Consider the following 21,126-nt stretch of genomic DNA (forward strand, 5'->3'; position numbering starts at 1 on the left):
AACAGTAAAAATGACAAACAAGAGGTCACACATGTAGAAGGTCCTCATTCTTCTTCTGTGTGTAGACTGACCAGCTTCCAGAGTGTGGCTGGAGCAGGGATTGATGTCTTAGGCTGCCTTGGTGGGTTGATCCATTTGTTATTTCAAGCAGAGGGGATCCTCCAGGTCAGGGGCTGCTGTCCATCCGCTGGCTGAAGTGTCATTTTTCTGGTTTGTGGGTTCATTTCCCTCTGGGGTGATGCACCCAAGGGGTGGAACCTGAGACCTTTAAAGCAGCAGGGCCATCCTACAATAACAGCAGAGGGGCCAACCCTGTGGGCTTGGGAGACCTTTTTAATCTTCTACCCAAACCTTGTCACCTGGCTGGCATAGATATACCAGGGAACACTGAGGGGGGTGGGTACTCTAAGGTGTGCTCCTTGAAGCTCATTAAGTATAGCCTGGGCGCCCTGTCTGGGTTTTTTCTTTTCTTTTCTTTTCTTTTCTTTTCTTTTCTTTTCTTTTCTTTTCTTTTCTTTTTTTTACAGAAGCTTGGATAAAATGTTCTTAAAGGTGTGGCTTATCTAACTTTCCCTGAACTTTGTGGCACTGTGTCAGGGGAGTCTGAATTCCCTGGTGATCTAGTGTCCTTGTCCCTGTTGGCTTCTTTTCATCTGGGTGAGGCAGGCTTTTAACTCCCTCAGCACTAGGAGATCCTGTAACTTCATGTGGCTGGATGCCAGCACAGTCTGTCTTTGGTATTTTAATACAAGTTTATTTCATCAGGCAGCCTTTACCATTCCCCCCTCTGCCTGGAATTTGATGAAGAAACTACTGAGGGGTCTTTTTTGCACCCATATTTTCTTCTCTTGTTGTAGTGTAGATGCAACTTAGCATTATTGTTAACCTTAACCTTTAATTTTTATGACCTCACCTGTAAGTGTGAGCATTTTTCAGGAACCAATAGGGAAAACGCTGAACTCTTTTCCACCCCTGGGCACTGTAGCAGAGGATGAGCTTATCATGGATGAGCAAGCCAAGTGCAGAAACAGAGAAGTGTTGGCAGTTCTCAACGTTATAGCATTAAAAAGATTGTGTGAAGCTTGCCTTTGCCCTTTCTTTTTTTTTTTTTTTTTAAGATTTATTTATTTTTATTTATACAAGCACTGGGTACAGTCAGAAGCGCGGGAGGGTGAGAGAATTCACCAGAGTCAGAGGGGAGAGCAGAGCAGACAGACTGACAAAGTACACTGCTGAGGGGAGCAGCGGGCAGCAGGAGAGGTCTGCATGCCATGTGGGCATGAAGCTTCGCAACCCAGCGCTCAACTGCTGCGCCACTGGGGAGCCCCATTAGCCCTTTCTTTTAAAACAGACTTAACTATACACAGGCTCTTTACTGGTGAGCCCTTTACCACTGTGCTGGGATGTTGCACTTTTTGTTTTACAAGTAATCCATTCAGTCTGTCATGTTTTACATGATCAACTCTCAGAAGCATTGTCTAAATTTAATGTTTGCTTGTGTTTGGTGCGTTCCTAAATACTAACACTTGTGTGTTAGCAATAATTGCAGGAAAAAGCATAACCACAGACTATTTTATCATTACCAAATTTGTTGAGTTGAGAGCATAGCATGAGTCTGAAAAGATATTAACTGCCTGGCTCCTGCCAAGAGCCAGGGCAAAGAGTAGTGCCCCTCTGTGCATACCATACCAATTGGTGAGTTTTGGATGCCTTGACAGCACAACTTGCCCTGGTCATGTTTTCCTGCAAGAAGCTGCTGGATGTAGGTACAGTTGATACCAAATTCCTGCCTCAGTTTTCCTCAGCCAATAAAAGGAAACAGTTTGAGGAAAAGGAAAGTTGTTTAATTTGTTGACAGATGAGGAGGGCAGCAAACTCATGTCTGAAAGACAACTGTCCCGCTCTTTGGCAGAAGGCAGGGGTATTTATACAAAGGCATAAAGGGGGAAGATGGGCTAGGGTCTGCAAAGGGGAGGGGGAAGAGGCGGGGTGGGCACACAGACAGGAGGGCGCCAGCTTGCTTTACTTCAATAGCTGATGTTTAACTCCCTCTCCTTGAAATGCAGGAGGACTTGTTATCTAAAGACAAGCCTATCAAACAAGGGGGAAATTGCAAGAAATAGGGGAAAGACAAACTTTCAAACTTGTTAAAGCTTTTTTGAGGGACCTGTCATAAAGAAGACAAACCTGTCAGGAAATAGGGGAAAGACAAACTTGTTAAACTTGTTAATGCCTATCTTAGAGACCAGCCATTTGTGACTGCATCACGGTCTCAGCTGCTTTTATCACTGGGGGACACTTGGGCACACCTATGGACTTTGTACCTCTGTGAGATCTGTCTTTTACAGCAGCCACATCCAAGGTGCCAGCCTCTATGAACCCGAGCAGTTATACTGGCGGTGCTGGAGGAACATGGGGCTCCATAGCAGTCGCCTTTATCTCAGGGCTCAAACAATTATTTTTGTCATTGCTCCTCCCCTGGGCACATGGGGCCATCACCTTTGGCAGCTCTAGCTGCACACAACACCTGCCACTGTTGGTCATCAAGCAGTCTCTATCAGATTTAAGTGAGTTTGGGGAGAGGGGAGCATGGCCATGGGAGGGAGTATGGCATGGTTTGGTTTAAGCAAGTGTTTAGCACAACTGTAAAGACAGTGGGAGATCCAGACACTTGGACTGAGAACACCCCAATTGTGAGAAAGTATGAATTTTTTAATCCTGCTGCTACTGGCCAGCTATGAAAGCCGTTTGCACAGTTTTGTCTTTTAGCAGCTGAATGATCTTTGTCTTTAATTGCTTACTAGTGATACTGAGACCAGTGTGTTTTGCACTAGCTAGGGTCCTGAGGCAGAGGCCATCTGGTCGCCAAGAAATGATAGGAGGTTGGGCGTTGCCATGGCCACACAACCTAGGTTAGGACTTTCAAATGATACCATCTTCTTTTTGTATGTGAAGAGATTAGAGAGTTTGCAGCTGGCAACCACCCTAGTGTGGAAACATATCCCAAGGTCTGTTATCCTCAAAAGGCAATTTTTATATTTTAGTCCAAATAATGACCTGTTATTCTTTGGCCCCAATTTTGTTCTGTATAGGATGAAAGCCTAGGTACCATCCTTGTTGCTGGGCCATTTTGTGGGATGGTCCAGGACTCTTGGCTCACCCTAGGTGCCTGGTAGAATATTTCGACTTTGTATTGCAGCTGCCAGGAAACTGACCTCCCATTTTACGCAGTTTTCTGCCTCCCTCTTCACTGTCGCCTCTCTATTTGTCTCCATTTATTAATACTTTATCAGTCGCTTAAATTAACTGGGTGATGTTACTTTCAGCAAGGCCCCCTAGTTTTTGTAATTCTCGCTGTATATCTGGGACTGCCTGTGCCACAAAAGCTGAATTAACCAGTTGTTGACTCTCTTAGGTCTCATGGTTGCAGAGCACACAGATCTGGCAACCTTGCAGAACTGTTCTTAGAGATTTATTTTTCCTGGCGACGTATGTAGACACAAGAAAAATGTCTCCCTGACCCTGCCTGCTCTGACTGCACTGTGCCCATGGGGGAAGGGCTTGGGCAATTTGTATCCAGGAATCAACATATGGGAACTGATCAAGGTGCCCTATCACTCGGGTGACTCTTTGCCAGACTTAGAGAATGGTGGGAATGTCTAGAGTGTCCTCTGCCAGCCAGCCTACACACAGTGCTGGCCCTTCAAGCTTGCAGTATGTATGTAACTTTCCAGGACTGAGTTTAACACCATAGTTTCCTGAGAATCCCTTTTTGAAGTTTTTAAGCATGGTCTCAAGGACTGTCTGTCTATTTGCTCTGATTCCCTTCCATAGTGTTTGATGTTGCAACAAGGGCAGGGGGAGCACACAGATGCCTCCCTGGCCCTCTCCAGCGCAGAGATTTTTGACACATCTTAACTTTTTGGTAAGCCCTTATAACCCCTGGGCAGGCTCTGGCAAGGTCAGTCACTGTTCAGCCATGTCTTGTCAACAGAACTGCAGGTAAAGCCCAAACTATCTCTGTAGCTGCAGCTGTGGAGATTTCATACACACAACACTCTCTCTCACTCATACCAGAGGTTATAACCATCCCTTCCTTTCTGGGGAGTTCCAAGATTCCCTACCAAAACCAAATGTGACCACTGAGGTCTCCCTGAAAGGTGCTCAGCCTCTCCTTCTACTACTCTGGGTAGGCCTAATGGGACGAAAGATCCCAGGACCTTACCTGGTACCAAGTCCTGGCCTCACGCAGCCCTTTGGAAGTCTGGCCTGGACTGAATTGTGGGGGTTGGGCAGGAGCAACCAAGTCAGAGACCACTGAAAGCTCCTCAGCGGAGGGTGCTTCCCTTTCTTTGGCTCCCTTTCCCCTTTCCCACTCAGTGTCCTCCTAAGCTAATGGCTCAAAGGGCCAACATGTTTGTTGTTACCTGCCAATGTACCAAAATGTTGTAGAAATTCTGGCCTTTACCCAGGCAGAGGAAGAACAAGCAGTACTTCAGGAATGGTGAGGTCAGGAGAAGCTTTATTACTCATGCATGAGGTCCCAGACCTGGGTAGCCCCATAAGTCTGAGCACCAGTTTAAAAACAAAGGGTTCCTTTTATATGTAACTGCCTTCATATTTGTTATACTGATAGCATCGTTTTTCAGCAGGCACAACCATTTGCTGCAAAGTCCCAAGACAAGGTGGGGTGGGGGCAGGCAAAGGGGGAAAGAGGCAGCCATCCTGGGAAGGCCTCAGAGAGACAGACCAGATTGACTGGCTACCCCACCCTTTTGAAATGCAACTTTGTTTAGACAGGAGTGCTGAGACCCCAGCCATGAATCTTTAAGGGGAAAGAGCTGTAAGTAAGCAAATCTATTAATTATGCCTTCATTGGAGTGTGCGTTGCACTGGAATTCACTGTTCATTGCACTGTTCATTGCAGCTGGAAGTTCTGCTGGAATCTTTATTATATTCACTTGCTCAATAATATATTTTCTCATCAAAAGGAGGGATGAAAGTCATCATCGTGTGAGTGTGTGTGTGTGTGTGTGTTTCTTTTACTTTCCCATCTCCTACTCCCACCAGCAGCCCTACCCTGCCCAACAATGAAGCAATCAGACACTGCTCTAATCATTTTCCTGGAAGAGAGTCCAGTGAACTCTTCATCTTTAGAGAGTCAAAATAGAAGAACACCTGTACCTATGTTTATTTCAGCACAATTGATAATAGGTAAAACCTATTATCAAAAGTCCAAAAATAGATGCCTGGATCAAGATGATGTGGCATATTACTATTCAGCAATCAAAAAGGATTAACTTATGCCATTTGCAGCAATGTGGATGGAGCTAGAAGGAATTATGCTCAGTGAAATAAGTCAGAAGGAAAAAGAAAAATATTGGACGGTTTCATTTATAGGATTAATATGGGAAACAAATAAGACATCAGTGTAAAAAAAATAAAAGCAATACAAAACACAACAAAGCAAAAACAGACAATTATAAATCAGAGACATCCTGCAGGGGAGGAGAAGGGAGAGGGATCAGACGGAGGGAGGAGCACAGGGGACTGAGGTGATGGTGCATGGGCGCATTGGTGAAGGAAATTCTATGGGGACTATACCTGGGAGGAAGCAAATATTATTTAAGAATGAACAGTGATGTAGAAAATAAATAAATAAAATTCCACCATCTATATTAGTTCACTCTGAGAAAATGAAAAAAGATAAACTCTATTGATTGCAAGATCAAGAAAAGGGTTTTAATCCTCCCATCAATAGTTGTACTTTAAAATTACAACTAACTTTGTATACCCACTGTTTTTAGCTTCCTCCTGTATTTACCTGAAACTGTTTCTAAAGTACTTGAAACCACAAAAAGATTACAGGTATTATACCTTGCTTGAACAGGAAAGTAAATTATTTATCCATCAGCATCAGGACAATTTACATCTGACAAGAGAGAACAGGGAACAGTGAACAGTGTGTGCAGACAAAGCAGCAGGAACAGATCCTGAGGGGCTGGGAAAGACAGTGAAGGGGGTGAGTGTCCTTCCTGCAGGGTGTCCAGTGCCCCCCAGTGTTGTCCAGAGCACCTGCCCTGTGCTCTGTCCCTTCTCTCTTCCCCTCCCCACATAGACCCAACTTTGTTTAGACAGGAGTATTGAGACCCCAGCCATGAATCTTTAAGGGGAAAGAGCTGTAAGTAAGCAAATCTGTTAGGGGGAAAAGGCTGTCCCAAAGCTAATTCCATACAGGCTTTGTGGACTCCACCCCCACCCCAGGTCAAAGCCAAAGACACTGGGAACTCCAAATCCCATCACCACCAAAGGGAAGGTGGCTGGGACCTGAGGGTGGGGTTAAGCAGCCAGGTGGATATAAAAGGCAGACACGTGGGCTTTGGGGGTACCCATTTTGGCTCTCGGCCAGCTCGCAGTGTCCGGCCAGCTCTGAGAGTGACTTTGGGTTTCCAGGTCGTCGGATCCGGTAGGACGCATTAAAGACTTTATTTCCCTATTTTCTCCCTGAGTTGTACATTTTTCCTTATTTCCTTTTCTCTTGTAAATAAACCTTTTATTAACCTTTGGTGTGTGTCTGTCGTAGAGTATTCATAAGTCCCTTTAAAGCGCGTGGGTGAGGACCCACAGCCAGGAACCCGTTTAATATCGGGGTTGCTCTATAACAAATCTATTAATTATGCCTTCATTGGAGTGTGCATTGCACTGGAATTCACTGTTCATTGCACTGTTCACTGCAGCTGGGAGTGCTGCTGAATCTTTATTATATTCACTTGCTCAATAATATATTTTCTTATCAAAAGGAGGGGTGAAAGTCATCATCGTGTGTGTGTGTGTGTGTTTGTGTGTGTGTGTTTCTTTTACTTTCCCATCTCCTACTCTCACCAGCAGCTCTACCCTGCCCAACAATGAAGCTATCAGACATTGCTCTAATCATTTTCCTGGAGGAGAGTCCAGTGAACTCTTCATCTTTAGAGAGTGAAGATAAAAGAACACCTGTACCTATGTTTATTTCAGCACAATTGATAATAGGTAAAACCTGGAAATAACTCAAAAGTCCAAAAATAGATGACTGGATCAAGATGATGAGGTATATATACATAATGGAATACTATTCAGCAATCAAAAAAGATTAACTTTTGCCATTTGCAGCAATGTGGATGGAACTAGAAGGAATTATGCTCAGTAAAATAAGTCAGAAGGAAAAATAAAAATATTGGACGGTTTCACTTAAAGGATTAATACGGGAAACAAATAAGACATCAGTGTAAAAAAAAATAGAAGGAATACAAAACAAAACAAAGGAAAAACAGACAATTATAAATCAGAGACATCCTGCAGAGGAGGAGAAGGAAGAGGGATCAGAGGGAGGGAGAGCACAGGGGACTGAGGTGATGGTGCATGGGCACATTGGTGAAGGAAATTCTACGGGGACTATAAATGGGAGGAAGCAAATATTATTTAAGAATGAACAATGATGTAAAAAATAAATAACTAAAATCCCACCATCTATATTAGTTCACTCTGAGAAAACAAAAAAAGATAAACCCTATTGATTGCAAGATCAAGAAAAGGGGTTTAATCCTCCCATCAATAGTTGTACTTTAAAATTAAAACTAACTTTATATACCCACTGTTTTTAACTTCCTCCTGTATTTACCCGAAACTGTTTCCAAAGTACTTGAAACCACAAAAAGATTACAGGTATTATACCTTGCTTGAACAGGAAAGGAAATTATTTACCCACCAGCATCAGGACAATTTACATCTGACAAGAGAGAACAGGGAACAGTGAACAGTGTGTGCAGACAAAGCAGCAGGAACAGATCCTGAGGGGCTGGGAGAGGCAGTGACCAGACTCTGCCCCACCAGGACACGGGGCCGGGGGGGCGGGGGGCGGTGTGTGTCCTTCCTGCAGGGTGTCCAGTGCCCCCCAGTGTTGTCCAGAAACACCTGCCCTGTGCTCTGTCCCTTCTCTCTTCCCCTCCCCACATAGACCCAAGGGCAGCATTGCGGAGAGATAAGATTTCTGGGTGTGTCCTCCTGGGGAAGTTCTGAGTCCAAGGTCCCCTTTCTGCTCCCCTACCCCTGAGGAGTGTGGAGCTGGAGGCTGAGCTAACTGAGAGCTGGGGTGGGGGTGGGGCACATCCTGCAGCTGCAGCCTCTCCCTCCAGGAAAGTCCTGGATCATGTCCCTACACAGAGGGCAGGACTCAGGCACCTTCATCTCTGTCTGCAGGTGTGAGAATCAGGGGCCACAGACACCACCTGTGCAGTCCAGCTCCTGGCAATTAGATGCTCAATACAGTGGTTTTTTTCCCCTCTGTTTCTTCATCAAATACTCTTAATGCCTTTAGGCCTTGAGAATTGTCTCTACTGGACAGTGATTGGTAACGTTTGAGAGGATAAATAGGGAAGAGAGAATTATTCCTTGTCTATTTATTTTCAAATTAAGTTGGATATTCCAAGATGGACTCTAAGTCGAGATGATCATAAACAAAATTTTAAGAATGACAAAGTGGAATGAGTTCAAGATATCCAGAAATCCTGAGTTCTAATATCTCAGACCAGACTTCAGGCAGAAATCAAACATTTCTGTGCATCAGGGTCAGTCAGTCTGGCTCCGTGAAGACAGACACAGGACAGAGAGAGTGAGCCCTGGCAGGACATTCCTGATGGTGTGAGGCTGTGACTCTATGAAGAGTCAGGTCCCTGGTGTATAGAATGTGCTGTAAAGTCCACAAACCGGCAGAAGTGCTGTGAAGGCCTCAGTCACTGGGTAGTGGCTCTGGGGACTGAGCCCTGGGCAGGCTTGGGGGCAGAAACAGGTGATGCTCTGAATGATTCCAGCCCAGTGAGGTGTGATTAGTGACCTATTTATATTTGGGGGATAGAACAGCAGACAGGGGAGCATGGTGGACACTGTCTATCAGAGGCTGGTGCTCAGATTAGAAGTGACGTCTCATGTCCTCAGTGGACTGAGGGGTTTTCTGAGTGGATGAGGTCGAGGTGCCAATGAGCACCAGCAGCATCTCTTCTGCAAACAAGCTCAGCTGAAGCTGGTGAGGGCCCCTCCCCCCTGGACACGGAGCAGGACTCACAGGGCTTCCACCTGGGATTCCACATGGTTCCCAGATGACACACGTCAGGGCTGGGGAGGAGGACAGGACTCCCAAGCCCAATAAACAGGTGTGGGGTACACAATTGGGATCAGGAGGTTGGCAGAGGCCCCGCTGAGCAGGCCTTACAGATGTGCCCTGAAAGTTTAGGGGCTTGGAGAGCAGAGGCAGCAGGAGCATCAGGGACTATGAGGAGGCCTGAGACTGGGAAAGCTCCCTGAATTGGAGGAGTCACCTGAGCCAGGAGGGAGGCCTTGGAAGAGCATGGAAGGGGGTCGAGAGGGAGGGGGAGGCCTAGGAGCCCCTCCTTTAAGCAGAGGGATCCCCTGAAGTGATGAGACAGGAGATGACATGAGTTGACTGGAGAGGGTCATGACCTTGGAAGGAAATGGACTGGGGGTGAGGCTAGAGATGGGGTGGAGGTGGGGTGGGGCAACCCTTGGGCCAAGTAAGAAATGAGGGTGATGTGGACAAGGTGCTGGTCATGGACATGTATTGAACATTTGAGTTCATTGGAAGTAGACAATGAGGGGAGTGGACTGTGAAGATGATCCTGGAGTTTCTGGCAGAGATAAATTGTGGGGGACAAAGGTGCCCTTCACTGAGGGGGGGGGAACCACAGGAAGTGAGGAGGGAGGGAGGCCCAGGCTCCCTGGTTTCCTTGGAGACATAGAATCGGTCCTTCCTGGTGACACCGTGTCCTGGTGGGGCAGAGTCTGGTCACTGTGACCAGGTCTCAGGTGACATTAACAAATGAACAAGTCGCAGGCCCCGTCCATGCAGTGTGGGCAGGACCAGGTCCTGGCAGCTCCTGGTGCCCAGTGCTGACTCCTGATGTCCAGGGTGTAGGGGCCCCTGGGTCAGCTGCTGTGAGAAAAAACAAATAGCTCCCCTGCGGCCTTCTCACAGGCTCTGCCATGTGTGGTGACAGCAGACATGGGGTCACTGGAGTGGTCACCATCAGGCACAAACAGAGCCCTGTACGGGGCTCAGAGTCAGTCCTGACTGGGCCCCACACTCACCCCTAGTCCTGAGTCTGGAAGCCAAGCAACCTGGAGTGCAGTGGCTGCTCAACAGTGGGTGCTGGGTGGGCGCCTCCCCTGTGCCTGCAGGGGTGTCAGGGTGCTTGCCCCTCACCTCTACTGACTCCTCTGATCCTGTTGTTTTCCTGCTGATAACTGGGGTGCACTGTCCAGAGGGCAGGGTGGAGGCTACTGGGATTGCATTTCAAGCTTTCACTTTCAGATTATGTAGGAACCAGAGAAGGGTGATTGTGTTTTTAAGAGAAAATTAGGAGGATCCCAAGGATTCCACCCTTTGTCAGACACTGCTCAACGAGTGCCAAATTCTGCATGTCTACTCTCCTGGGAACCATCTTCTCTGAGCCATGAGGTCTGCTTGGCACCCAGTAGGGCTCCTGAGCAGCTAACAGCAGGTGCTAACTCTGTAAGCATGTTTGGGGTAGCACTGAAACTTCTCAAGTTCGAAGGGACGCCCTAGAAGCCCTAGCATTTCCAAGCAAGTATGTTTTGAAGACATATTCCTTTTAAGAAGAAGAAAGTGGGGAGAAGCTCACTGTAAGTAGGGTTTAAGAAGGTGGAGGGGCTTGGGTGGGGTGGGAGGTGGCACAGGAAATGGCCCAGCTCTAAGAGGACCCAGAACATCCTCATTGAAGATTGTACTTCACTTACTTTAATAAGGTGTCTGTAACATCCTGGGGCAGGACCCTTTCTAGAATTAAAGGTAGTGCCTCTTCAAAAATAGTTCATGTAATTCTCATTCCAACCTTGGTTGGGAGTTGCTAATACTATTTGCATTTTTCTGGTGGGGAAAGTGAGGCAGGAAGGCTAAGAGACTTGATGAAGATGGTCACTCAGAGAGTGGCTGAGTCCAAGATGACCTCCGCGTCAGCCCCAGAATCTGCCCTCCCAGGACCATCACTTAACTACCCTCAACCCCAGCCAGTATGTGGTTTGTGGGTGTTTTCTCTGACCAGGTCTCATCTTCCCTTCTCTGCTGCTCTCTCTCCACCAGGTCCCTCACCCTGAGGCAGAAATCCCCCACAGAGTTAGAGAGGATAAGGACAAAGCCCTCAGTGGGGATCTGACCTGGCTCCTGCTGTGTTTGGGGCAGGACCTTGTCCTTGGACCTGGCAGGTTAAGGCTGGGGAGGGACTGGCCTTCAGGTGATCTGAACAAGCAGACAGAGCAGGACAGGGGGCTGTGGGGGGACCCAGACTCCTTGGGGACAATGTCGTGTGTCCTGATGCTTCTCAATGGAGGGGCCTGGTGTTCTGAGCAGAGCGGGTCTAGGGTTCCACGGGGTGGGAAGTTAGGGAGGATGTTTTTCACCAATAAACCTCACGGTCTCTAGCAGTCTGTAGAAGCCCTGAGAAGAGCCAGATCTGTCCTTCTTGGTCTCAGGGCCTAAGGGGTCACCAGGAAGTGTCCTGTTCCTGCTGGGAGTCAGGGGGTCCCTGGGCTTGCTCCCCTCTGAGCCCAGAGCTCCTGGCTGCCCTGCTCCTATGTGTGGGCCTGGCTGCCTCCTGCCCTGTCTCTCCCCAGCCCTGAGGAGATGGCGCCCTGCTCCTGCCCCAGCTCTGTGCTCTGCCTCCTCCCCTCCCTGCTGCTCCTCCTCCAGCTGCCTCCCAGGGGGTCCCCAGGTAAGTGTGCCCCTCCCTATTCCTGAGTCTCCCTCAGGTGGGTGTGGCCCAGGGGCTCGGAGATCTCCTCCTTCAGGAATTGCCTTTGTTCATTTAACTTAGCACAATGTCTTCAACTTCCATCCATGTTGTTTTAAATGGCATGAATTTACTTATTCAAAAAAAAAAAAAATCTATTGGCCTCCCTGGTGGCACAGGGGTTATGTCTCAGCATAATCATGCCTTCACCAGCCACTGCAACAGGAGTTCCATCCCCGGCCAGGGAGTTATCCACATGGTGCAGCAGACCTCTCCTGACTCACCAGCTGCTCCCCTCAGCAGTGCCTGTTCTGATCCCCACTCTGTCTCTGGTGAATCCTCTCATCCCACACCTCTGACTTACATCCTAGCTCTTGTATGCATATATAAATCAAAATTAATCTTTAAAAAAAAAAACCTGAGTACTATTTCATTGTGTGTATGTGTGTGTGTGATTTTACTCTGTTTCTTTGACTAAATCTCTGTTCCTGTCTCTCTCTCTTCAAATTGTGGAGTAACCATTATGCTTATATTGCCTGTCCTCCTAGAGTTGGTTAGTTCTTCCAGTTTTTCTTCATTTTTCTTTTTTCTTCTAATTCAATCCATTGTTCATTATTATTATGAGGTCACTCATTTGATCTTCTCTTTGGTCTATTCTGCTCCAATAGCTTCTCCAGGAGTGAGTAGCTTCTCTGCTGATCATTTTACAGCCTCCATCTCTGTGATTTTAACTGAAGGCTTCAATTTCTATTTTCTGTTCACTGATTTTTGTTTTCGAAGTCATTCATTTATTCTTCTGAATTTTATTTTATCACTTTGGTTCACTTTTCTGTGTTTTTTCTATCTCTTTGACTTTTTTTATTATGGCAATTTGAACTCTACTTGATAGAATGATATGATCTTCCATATCTTTGTAGTTGCATACTGCAGAGTTGGTCTTGTCTTGTGACTTCATGTTCCCTTAAGGTCTCAAGATTCTGGGTCTTATTTTGCTGCTTTAATTTTCACATTTTTGAAAAAAAGCAAAAAAGTAACTTAGAGAGTTGAACTACTTCTGACTTTCCATCAGGTGACCCAGTTGTGTTTTTAGAATTGTAACTTATGCAGGACTAGAGACCTGATAGTTGAGGTGCTGAGTCAGAGACTGTGGGGCCTGCAGTCATCCAGCCTCTGGTGTGGGTGTGGGTGCTCTGGCTGGGGTGTGAAGACTCATGTTTCTGTTACCCCTGACACCTGCCTCTCTCAGTTCAGCCCTGAGACTCTGCCATGTGCACACTGTCCCTGAGCTTCAGGAGGGCAGGACCAGTCCTGAGGGGGCAGTGAGGGTGCATACAGCTATGTGCATTATAGCTTCACTTGGGACCTTGTTAGCTGGGAGCACCCAATCAGAGCTGTGAGCACCTCACTGTCAGCTCTCCCTGCCCAGAGTAATGTGCCCAGTTGAGTGACCACCACAGTGTGTGCTGTAGCCTCCCCCATCCTGACCATAGCCTCATGGTGTCTCTTTCTACCTAACTCTAGTCAGTGAAGCATGACACTTCTCTGTGCCCCTTTTGGCACTGTCTGCCTGGTAAATGTTGTGTGAGTGTCCCGTTTTCTTGCAAGCCTGGTATTTTTTAGGTGTCCTGTTCACTCATTAACTTTGATGATCCTCTGTGCAATGAAGCTACCAATTTCCTCAGACCCCTTTTAGTCCCCCAACAATTCTTTTGAAATGCATGTTCTTGGGTACATCCCAATTTGCTGACCTGGGGTAAGGTTCCTGCATTTTACTATTACAAACCCTCCTGGTGATTGTGATGCTGAAGCTGAGAACCATGGAGTTAGAGTTCTTGGAAGTTCCCGCTATCAGGTACGCTAGTGAATGAGGGAGCATCTTTGACATTATTTCTGGACCACAAGTTGTGGTTGGAAGATCTTTCCCAGGTTCAGAATTGTCACTGCTAATCTTTCATGTCAGCTGTCTGCTCATCAGACACCTTCCTTCAGCCTGCCAGGGCCTCCCCCAGTGATGGTGTGTGTTCCCCGATATGACTGTGTCTCTCACCCTTTGTAAATCCCATGTTTGTGTTCACAGAGAGGTTCCGTGTGCTTGGTCCCTCGGACCCCATAGTGGCAGAGCTGGGTGAGGATGCCACACTGCCCTGCTTCCTGGACCCAGTCATGAGTGCAGAGAACATGGAGTTGAGGTGGTTCCGGTCCAACATCTTGGAGTCAGTGTTCATCTATCAAGACCAACAGGGGCAGAATGAGGAGCTGATGGCCCACTATGCAGAGCGGACCTCCCTGGTGGGGAAATTTCTGAGCAGAGGGGAAGCTGCTGTGCGCATCCACAAGATCCAGGCTTCTGACAATGGGTTCTACACCTGCTTCTTCAGAGATGGAGACTTCTATGAGCAAGCTAGATTGGAGCTGCAGGTGGCAGGTTGGTGACATGTGTGAACATCTCAGAATCCTGAAGTTTTGGATTTGGGGAGAAAATAAGGGCAATGGAATTTAGTTTTTCATTTCATTTATGAGTAAGAAAAGGCTTATTAATTCATGTTTTATTAAATATAAATACACAGGGTACCTACCACATGTCTGGCCCTGTTCTAAACTCTTGGATATAAAAGCAAATCGAATAAAGTTCTTCACTCTGTGAGTTTATATTTATAGTGGGAAAGAGAGCAATCTTAATAAATAACCAGGGCATAAATGACATTGAGAAGTGAGAAGTGATGAGGACAGGAAGCTAAATGGAGCAGGGGGATGGGTTAGCAATGTGGGGCTGGGGCTGAGGGGAGCTTACAGTAATAAATACTAGCTCAGGCTGGCACCATGGGAGCAAAGACTCCAGGGAAGTGGGAATACAGCTGAGTGGATATCTGATGTGTGGGTGTTCCTTTTTCCCCAGTTTTATAGACAGATAATTAATATGTACCATACGTAATGTGAGGCATGCAGCATAATGACTGATTTATATATATATAGTGAAGTGATTGCCACAATCGGTTAAATCACATCTCTCTGCTATTATAGGTTTAATAAAAAGAAAGAAAAAGAACCAAAAAAGGGACAATTTCCTCATTGTGAAAAAAATTCTTTGGAGTTTGTCCTTTAACAACTTCCCTACATATCACGTGACAATGTTGGCTACAGGCATGTTGTACATTACAGGGAAGGGAATTTCTATGTGGAGGCACAGCCCATGTGAATGACCTGGGGGGAGCGTGTGTTTGGTGTGTGACCTGCTCATGTGGAGTCCTCATGGCTGGTGGGAGAGTGACGAGTGGGTGTTGTGAGGTGGCGATTCTTTCATGAAAAGATGTGTGGGTACATGGTGGAGAGATTGAGGGTGACTGATTAATGCTACCAAAGGTAATCATAAAAAACCTCCATATGATGTAGATATTTGAGTTGGCATGTCATTTTCTCCAACAGGGCTCCTAAAGCCCCTCAGAGCAGCTGAAGAAAGCATGATGGAGTCCACAGAGCCTGGTGATTGTGGATAACAGCTGTTAAATTCTTGGGTTTGGAGTGTTGGGTCTTGAAGGCACAGGTGGTAAAAAGTGCAAGTGGTACAGAAGGAGGTTGGGGAGGAGTGAGTCACAGATAGAGGAGTCTTTGTGCACATTTTGTGGTTTTTATGGAGCTGTTGATGATTTTCAGCATAACAGAAGATGACTCTGGCAGTAGAGGGGAGGAGTAAGAAGGGGGCAATATCTGGAGGCATGGATTGTGGTCACGGGATGGAGAGGAGGGCTTGTTTCACATAGTGGTGTAACAGGGTGGTCCCCAGGAAAGGGGGAGATTCCAGGTTCCCTGCCCCACCCAAATGGAGGGTGGAGCTGACCAGAGAGAGAAGAAACTGAGGAGACTGTGGAAGAAAGAAAGCATGATGGATCCAGGAGACCTGGAGAAGGTGCATGGTGCCTACAGACACGTGAAGAAACTGTCCTTGCCTTTTGGTCGTGGCCTGGGTGACACAGATGTGGGTGAGACCCATGGGGATGTGACAATGGCAGCTTTTATCTTGATTTTGATTTTGCTCTTTTCCTTTTGGGCTTGTCTTGTTGTTTTTGACCCTTTTCTGTGGGTCCCTACTCGAAGATGCTTTAGACTTGTGGCAGGCTTTGGCGCCTTGTTTTGGGCCAATCCCATTTGGATGGAGTTTTACCCAAGAGGGGACGGGTAACTTTGGGTGCTTGATTTAAAAACTAGATATTTTGCCTTTCCTGTATTGTTTCCTAATTGTATTAAAGTTCCTTCCCATTAAAGTCTCATATGTTTTTGTGGTGATGCGGCGGATGGCAAAACTTATTTAGAACCGGCAGGTTTACGGGGTCTGGGCTGCCCCTCTCCCTGCCCTGTAACAGATGGTAGCCAGTGCCATAGGGAAACCCAATTTCCCCATGGTGCTGACTAACCATGGATGGCTCTGTCCAAAATCACGTTGGGTGCCAAATCTGTTACAGGGCAGGGAGAGGGGCAGCCCAGACCCCGTAAACCTGCCGGTTCTAAATAGGTTTTGCGATCCGCCGCATCAACACAAAACATATGAGACTTTAATGGGAAGGAACTTTAATACAACTAGGAAACAATACAGGAAAGAAAAAAAAATCTAGTTTTTAAATCAAGCACCCAAAGTTACCCATCCCCTCGTGGGTAAAACTCCATCCAAATGGGATTGGCCCAAAACAAGGCCCCAAAGCCTGTCACAAGACTAAAGCATCTTTGAGTGGGAACCCACAGAAAAGGGTCAGAAACAACCAGACAAGCCTGAAAGGAAAAGAGCAAATCAAAATCAAGATAAAAGCTGCCATTGTCACGTCCCCATGGGTCTCTCACCCACATCTGTGTCACCCAGTCCACGACCAAAAGGCAAGCATAGTTTCTTCACGTGTCTCTAGGCTCCCTGCACCTCCTCCAGGTCTCCTTCTGGCTCCATCCTGCTTTCTTTCTTCCTCAATCTCCTCTGCAGTTTCTTCTCTCTCTGGTCAGCTCCACCTTCCTTTTTGGGTGGGGCAGGCAACCTGGAATCTCCCCCTTTCCTGGGGACCACCCCGTTACAGTGGCAGAGGGTGGACAGAAGTTGCCATCAGTGAGGTTTAGAAATAAAATTGAATGAGAAGAATTAGCTCATAGAGTTCAAAGTAGAAGAGGGGATTGCAGAGCCTTCCAAGCTTTCATTGAGTCTGTTTGTTGTTCAATTTTAGAAACATTAATAATGTGTATCATTTACCTATCACCATAATGATGCTGTGCAACAAATAACCACAGACAAAATCTCAGTGGCCCGTAGTAATGGCTTTGTATTTAATGTGGGGAGCTCAGCTAACTTTGACCTTGCTCCTATATTTTTGGTGAGATGAAGAGGTCACCATGTAGACCTCAGCTGGGCTTGTTCACATGAAAGATGGTCACTGGCTACTGGCCAAGAGAGGACAGCTTCAGCTGGAAAGGCTGGGACTGTGCTGCCTTCAAGGAGCAGGTGCAGAGAGAAAAAAGTCAGGAAAGGGTATCAGTAGGGGCCAAGGTATAACAAACCAACCTCAGAGGGAATTAACCAACTGCATATGGAGGTGGTTTCAAGATGAGGCCAGGAGTAACCTGTGCTGATGGGAGACAGTGTGAGGAGCATGGAGATTGGGGTTGACAAATGGGAGACTTTTGTTTTATCACCAAGAGAAAATGGAATAGAAGGAGAAGCTGCACTATGGTGGAAATTACAAAGCACAGCTATTTATGGATTATAAGTTATACTCATCTAACAAGAAAAGAATTCTACATTGATTTGAACATGTGTGTATAATTATAAAAATAATAGAAAGTTAGAGATTAACAAATCATGGTCATCATCTTGCTGCCCCAGGGTTGGGGTCTCCATCACTTCCCCAGAATGTACTTTGACAGCCGCCCTTGGAGGTGTGCACAGGTGGGCCCTGCTCTGCCTGACTCTCATCTCCCTCTGCAGGTGTGGGCTCTGCCCCCCAAATGCACATTACAGGGCCAGAGGAGGACGGGGTGTGCGTGGTGTGCATGGCCTCAGGCTGGTTCCCAGAGCCCCAGGTGCAGTGGAGACACACCCATGGGGAACAGTTCCTGGAGTTCTCCCAGGTCCAGGCCCAGGACACTGAGGGGTTGTTCAGTGTGGAGGCCACTCTTGTGGTGAGAGACAGCTCTGCAGGGAGTGTGACCTGCTCCATCCTCAACCCTGTTCTGCGCCAGGAGAAGGCCATGGCCATGGTCATCCCAGGTCAGCACGACTCCCCCCTCCCCACTCCCTGCAGGGTCAGAGGGAGGGGCCGGCATCCCCAGGAGTGCTAGGCTGGGCTGTTTCCTGAAGGGGTCTCTGTGGGGGTGTCTGTCTGCAGAGCCCTTCTTCCCCCGGGTCTCTCCCTGGAAGCCGGCTTTCCTGGTAATCCTGCCCTTGCTGCTGCTCCTGCTCCTGGGGGCTGGCTGCTACACCTGGAGAGAACATTCCACACAGATGCAGGAGCTGCAGGAACAGGGGACTCTGTGCCGTGCTAAGGAGGAGAACAGACAGGCCAAGGAGGAGGCCCTGAAGGACACAGGTAAGGAAGAACGGAGTCAGAATGGTGAGTGAGTGTTGAAAGCAACAAGCCTATGATTGAGACAGAGCCCAGGGACATCACAGCAGGTGGCTGAGTAGCTCCAGAAGGGACTGTGGAGATTGTAGCTAATTGGGTCTCTATTTGGAACATCTAGGACACACAGAGTTTTTTTTGGGGGGGAGGGTTCTCAAGGTTCACAGATTTTCTTCTTAGGGATATGCCTTACGCTTTTTTTTTTTTTTTTGTTCACTGTTTCAGATGAACTCCAGGCAATTCTAGGTAAGCTCTACTCTCCTTCCTGAACTCTCTGTGTCCCCCTCATAGGAGACATTCTGGTTCTTAGCTCACCTGTTTCCTGTGTTATCTTTCAGACCAGAGGAAGGCAGCTTACCTGGCTGGTGAGTGATGCTCCAGGTGTCCTGGGTCTCTTGTCCCTCCTGTTCCCAGGTGTCCCTCCACTTGTCTGTGTAAGCACAGACATGGGGACCCTTTTCCTGGGCTGGAAGTGGGAACTGGTGGGAGGCAGGAACCTGCTCCATGGGTTCTCACAGATCTGGGTGCTGTTTCCCTCCTAAGTTGTGGGACCCTGGTGGGGTGGTGAACCCAGAGTCTTGTGCATCCTGGGTCTCATTCCATAGGTGCTCAGTGACTTAGCCAAAGCCCCACAGCAGCAGCAGGCAGGGCTGGGTCAGTCTGTCCTGCAGGCTCCTGACCTGAGCCAGGGAATTTCCCACCACCCCCTGCTGTCTGCACAGGGCAGGAGGTCATTGACCTCTCAGCCTCTCCCCTCCACCCCCAGAGAGTCTCACCTGCAGAACAGGGGGAGACCAGGACTCATGGATCACAAGAGCAACTGGTTGTGCTGAGGTCTCACCTGTGTGTTCCCTTTCAGCCTGGAGGAAGTCCCAGCTGTATGCAGGTGAGTGGCCCTGAGGGTCCTGGGACAACCTACGAGCCTCTCCTCTGCCCCCCTGGAAAGATTGGGGTCCCTGGTCTCTTCTCACTCTGTACCCTCCATCTGAGAACTGCAGACACCCCTTGTGAGCACAGACCTGCCTCCACCTGCCCTGTCCCTCCTGCAGGTCATGTGGGGTCTGGATGCCCTCTGACCTTTGTCAACTGGTCCTTCCTGTGGGTGAGGACAATGGGGACGTCAGTTTGAAGAGAGGCTGCAGCAGGGACAACTGTGCAGATCAAGAATTGCTGATCTCTGGAAAATTGCAGAAATCCTACTTCCTGCTTAGGAATCAGGTCTTGCTAAGGGGGTCCATGGTTATGGAACCTTCTGGATCCACAATTCCCATCCTATTTTGTATCTAGGTTTTCCTGTTTCTTCTTTGTTCTTTGTATCCTCATACTCTGGTCCATACCCAAGCTGGGTATTTGCTCTGAGCCTTTTCAGTTGCTAAGGATTTAGTAGCTTTAGAAAACCTGATATTATATGCAAAATCATGTGTGTGTGTGTGTGTGAGAGAGAGAGATTAATAAGGTAAAAATGTAATACATGATTTTCCAGAGCCATCCTGTTTCATTTGCGGAGAATCCTTCATCTGCAGGTCATTGTTCATTCTTTTAAGAGTTAAAGTATATGGACTAGAAAAGGAGGAAACTAGAATGGTTATAATCCTTTCTAAGAGAAAGGGTAGGGGGAATATCAGGAAAGAAAAATCCAGATGGAGGAGAGCAATGGGAAGTAAGTAGAGGGGCATGTGGGAGAAGTGCCTACTAGAGTTTGGATGTGTTAGGGGGAAAGGATGTCCTGAGAAAACTCCATACAGGCTTTGTGGACTCTGCCCCCACTCCAGACCAAAGCCATCAAGACACTGGGAAAGACAAATCCCATCATCACCAAAGGGAGGGTTGCTGGGACCTGATGGTGGAGTTAGACAGCCATGATAAGCAGCCACGCTGGGTATATAACCAGCCATGAGAGCTCAGGTCCTCTCTTGGCCAGACAGCATGTGCCTTTTAGCCAGCTCGCAGTGGGTCATTGGGATTCCAGGTCAGCAGAATGGTTAGGACACATTCACGAATTTATCTCCCTGTTTGTTTCCCTGAGTTATTCATTGGTTCATTTCCCCTTCCTTTGTAAATAAACCTTTGTGTGTGCCTGCAGTGAAACATTAATAGGTCCCTTTTAAGTGAGGATCCACAGGATGAGGATCCACAGTCAGGCAACCCATTTCATACCGGGGTTGCCCTGTTACAGCTGGACAAGAGGGGCTGAAGAGAGGTCATAGGTCGTAGTCACCTTGTTTGAATGTGGGCAGAGCAGAGACTGTGCAAAACTTGTCATGAAATACAAGGTGCTCCTTGACCCCTTATTGAAATATTTCAGAAGATTTACATTTTTAACAACATTTTTGAGGCAACCATCTAATTGAGTTGCCTCTGATAATGACCATCTCCCCTCAACCCCCAGTGCCCCCAGGGCCGGGTCTGCACCAGGTCCTGCAGGGAAGGTCAGTGATGCTGATGAAGGGAGATCTGAGCCTTGTGAGCCCGAGTCACATGCCCTTTCCCTGCTCAGGGGTTTGTTCATGGTCCTGGACACAGACACAGAGCCACAGAGAGGGGAGATGTGGGGGAGGGGCCTGGGGACCAGGAGTATGAGGACCCTCCTGAGAGTCTCCCTGGTTCCCTTGGGCCTCATTTCCACACAGTGAGGATCATGGAGTTTTCTTTTACCATTTTTCAAATCTCTGCTGATTTTGTGTTTCACATATATTAACATATTAACATAACCTTTTTTGTATATGTATATTATATGTATA

General features: G+C 47.5%; 1 protein-coding gene across 1 annotated transcript; it reads left to right on the forward strand.

Annotated features, from left to right (window-relative positions):
• Window positions 1-13,856: 13,856 nt before the first annotated feature.
• Window positions 13,857-20,579, forward strand: LOC311167610 (butyrophilin-like protein 1; the record flags this gene model as incomplete). Its single annotated transcript, XM_084228691.1, has 7 exons — window positions 13,857-14,220; window positions 17,752-18,033; window positions 18,152-18,352; window positions 18,724-18,750; window positions 19,245-19,271; window positions 19,435-19,487; window positions 20,562-20,579. The coding sequence occupies 7 exons, from the start codon at window positions 13,857-13,859 to the stop codon at window positions 20,577-20,579; spliced, it is 972 nt and encodes a 323-aa protein (XP_084084817.1).
• Between the last annotated feature and the right edge of the window lie 547 nt (window positions 20,580-21,126).

This window comes from Talpa europaea (genome assembly GCF_964194135.1).
Source record: "Talpa europaea genome assembly, chromosome: 2".
Lineage (NCBI taxonomy): Eukaryota > Metazoa > Chordata > Mammalia > Eulipotyphla > Talpidae > Talpa > Talpa europaea.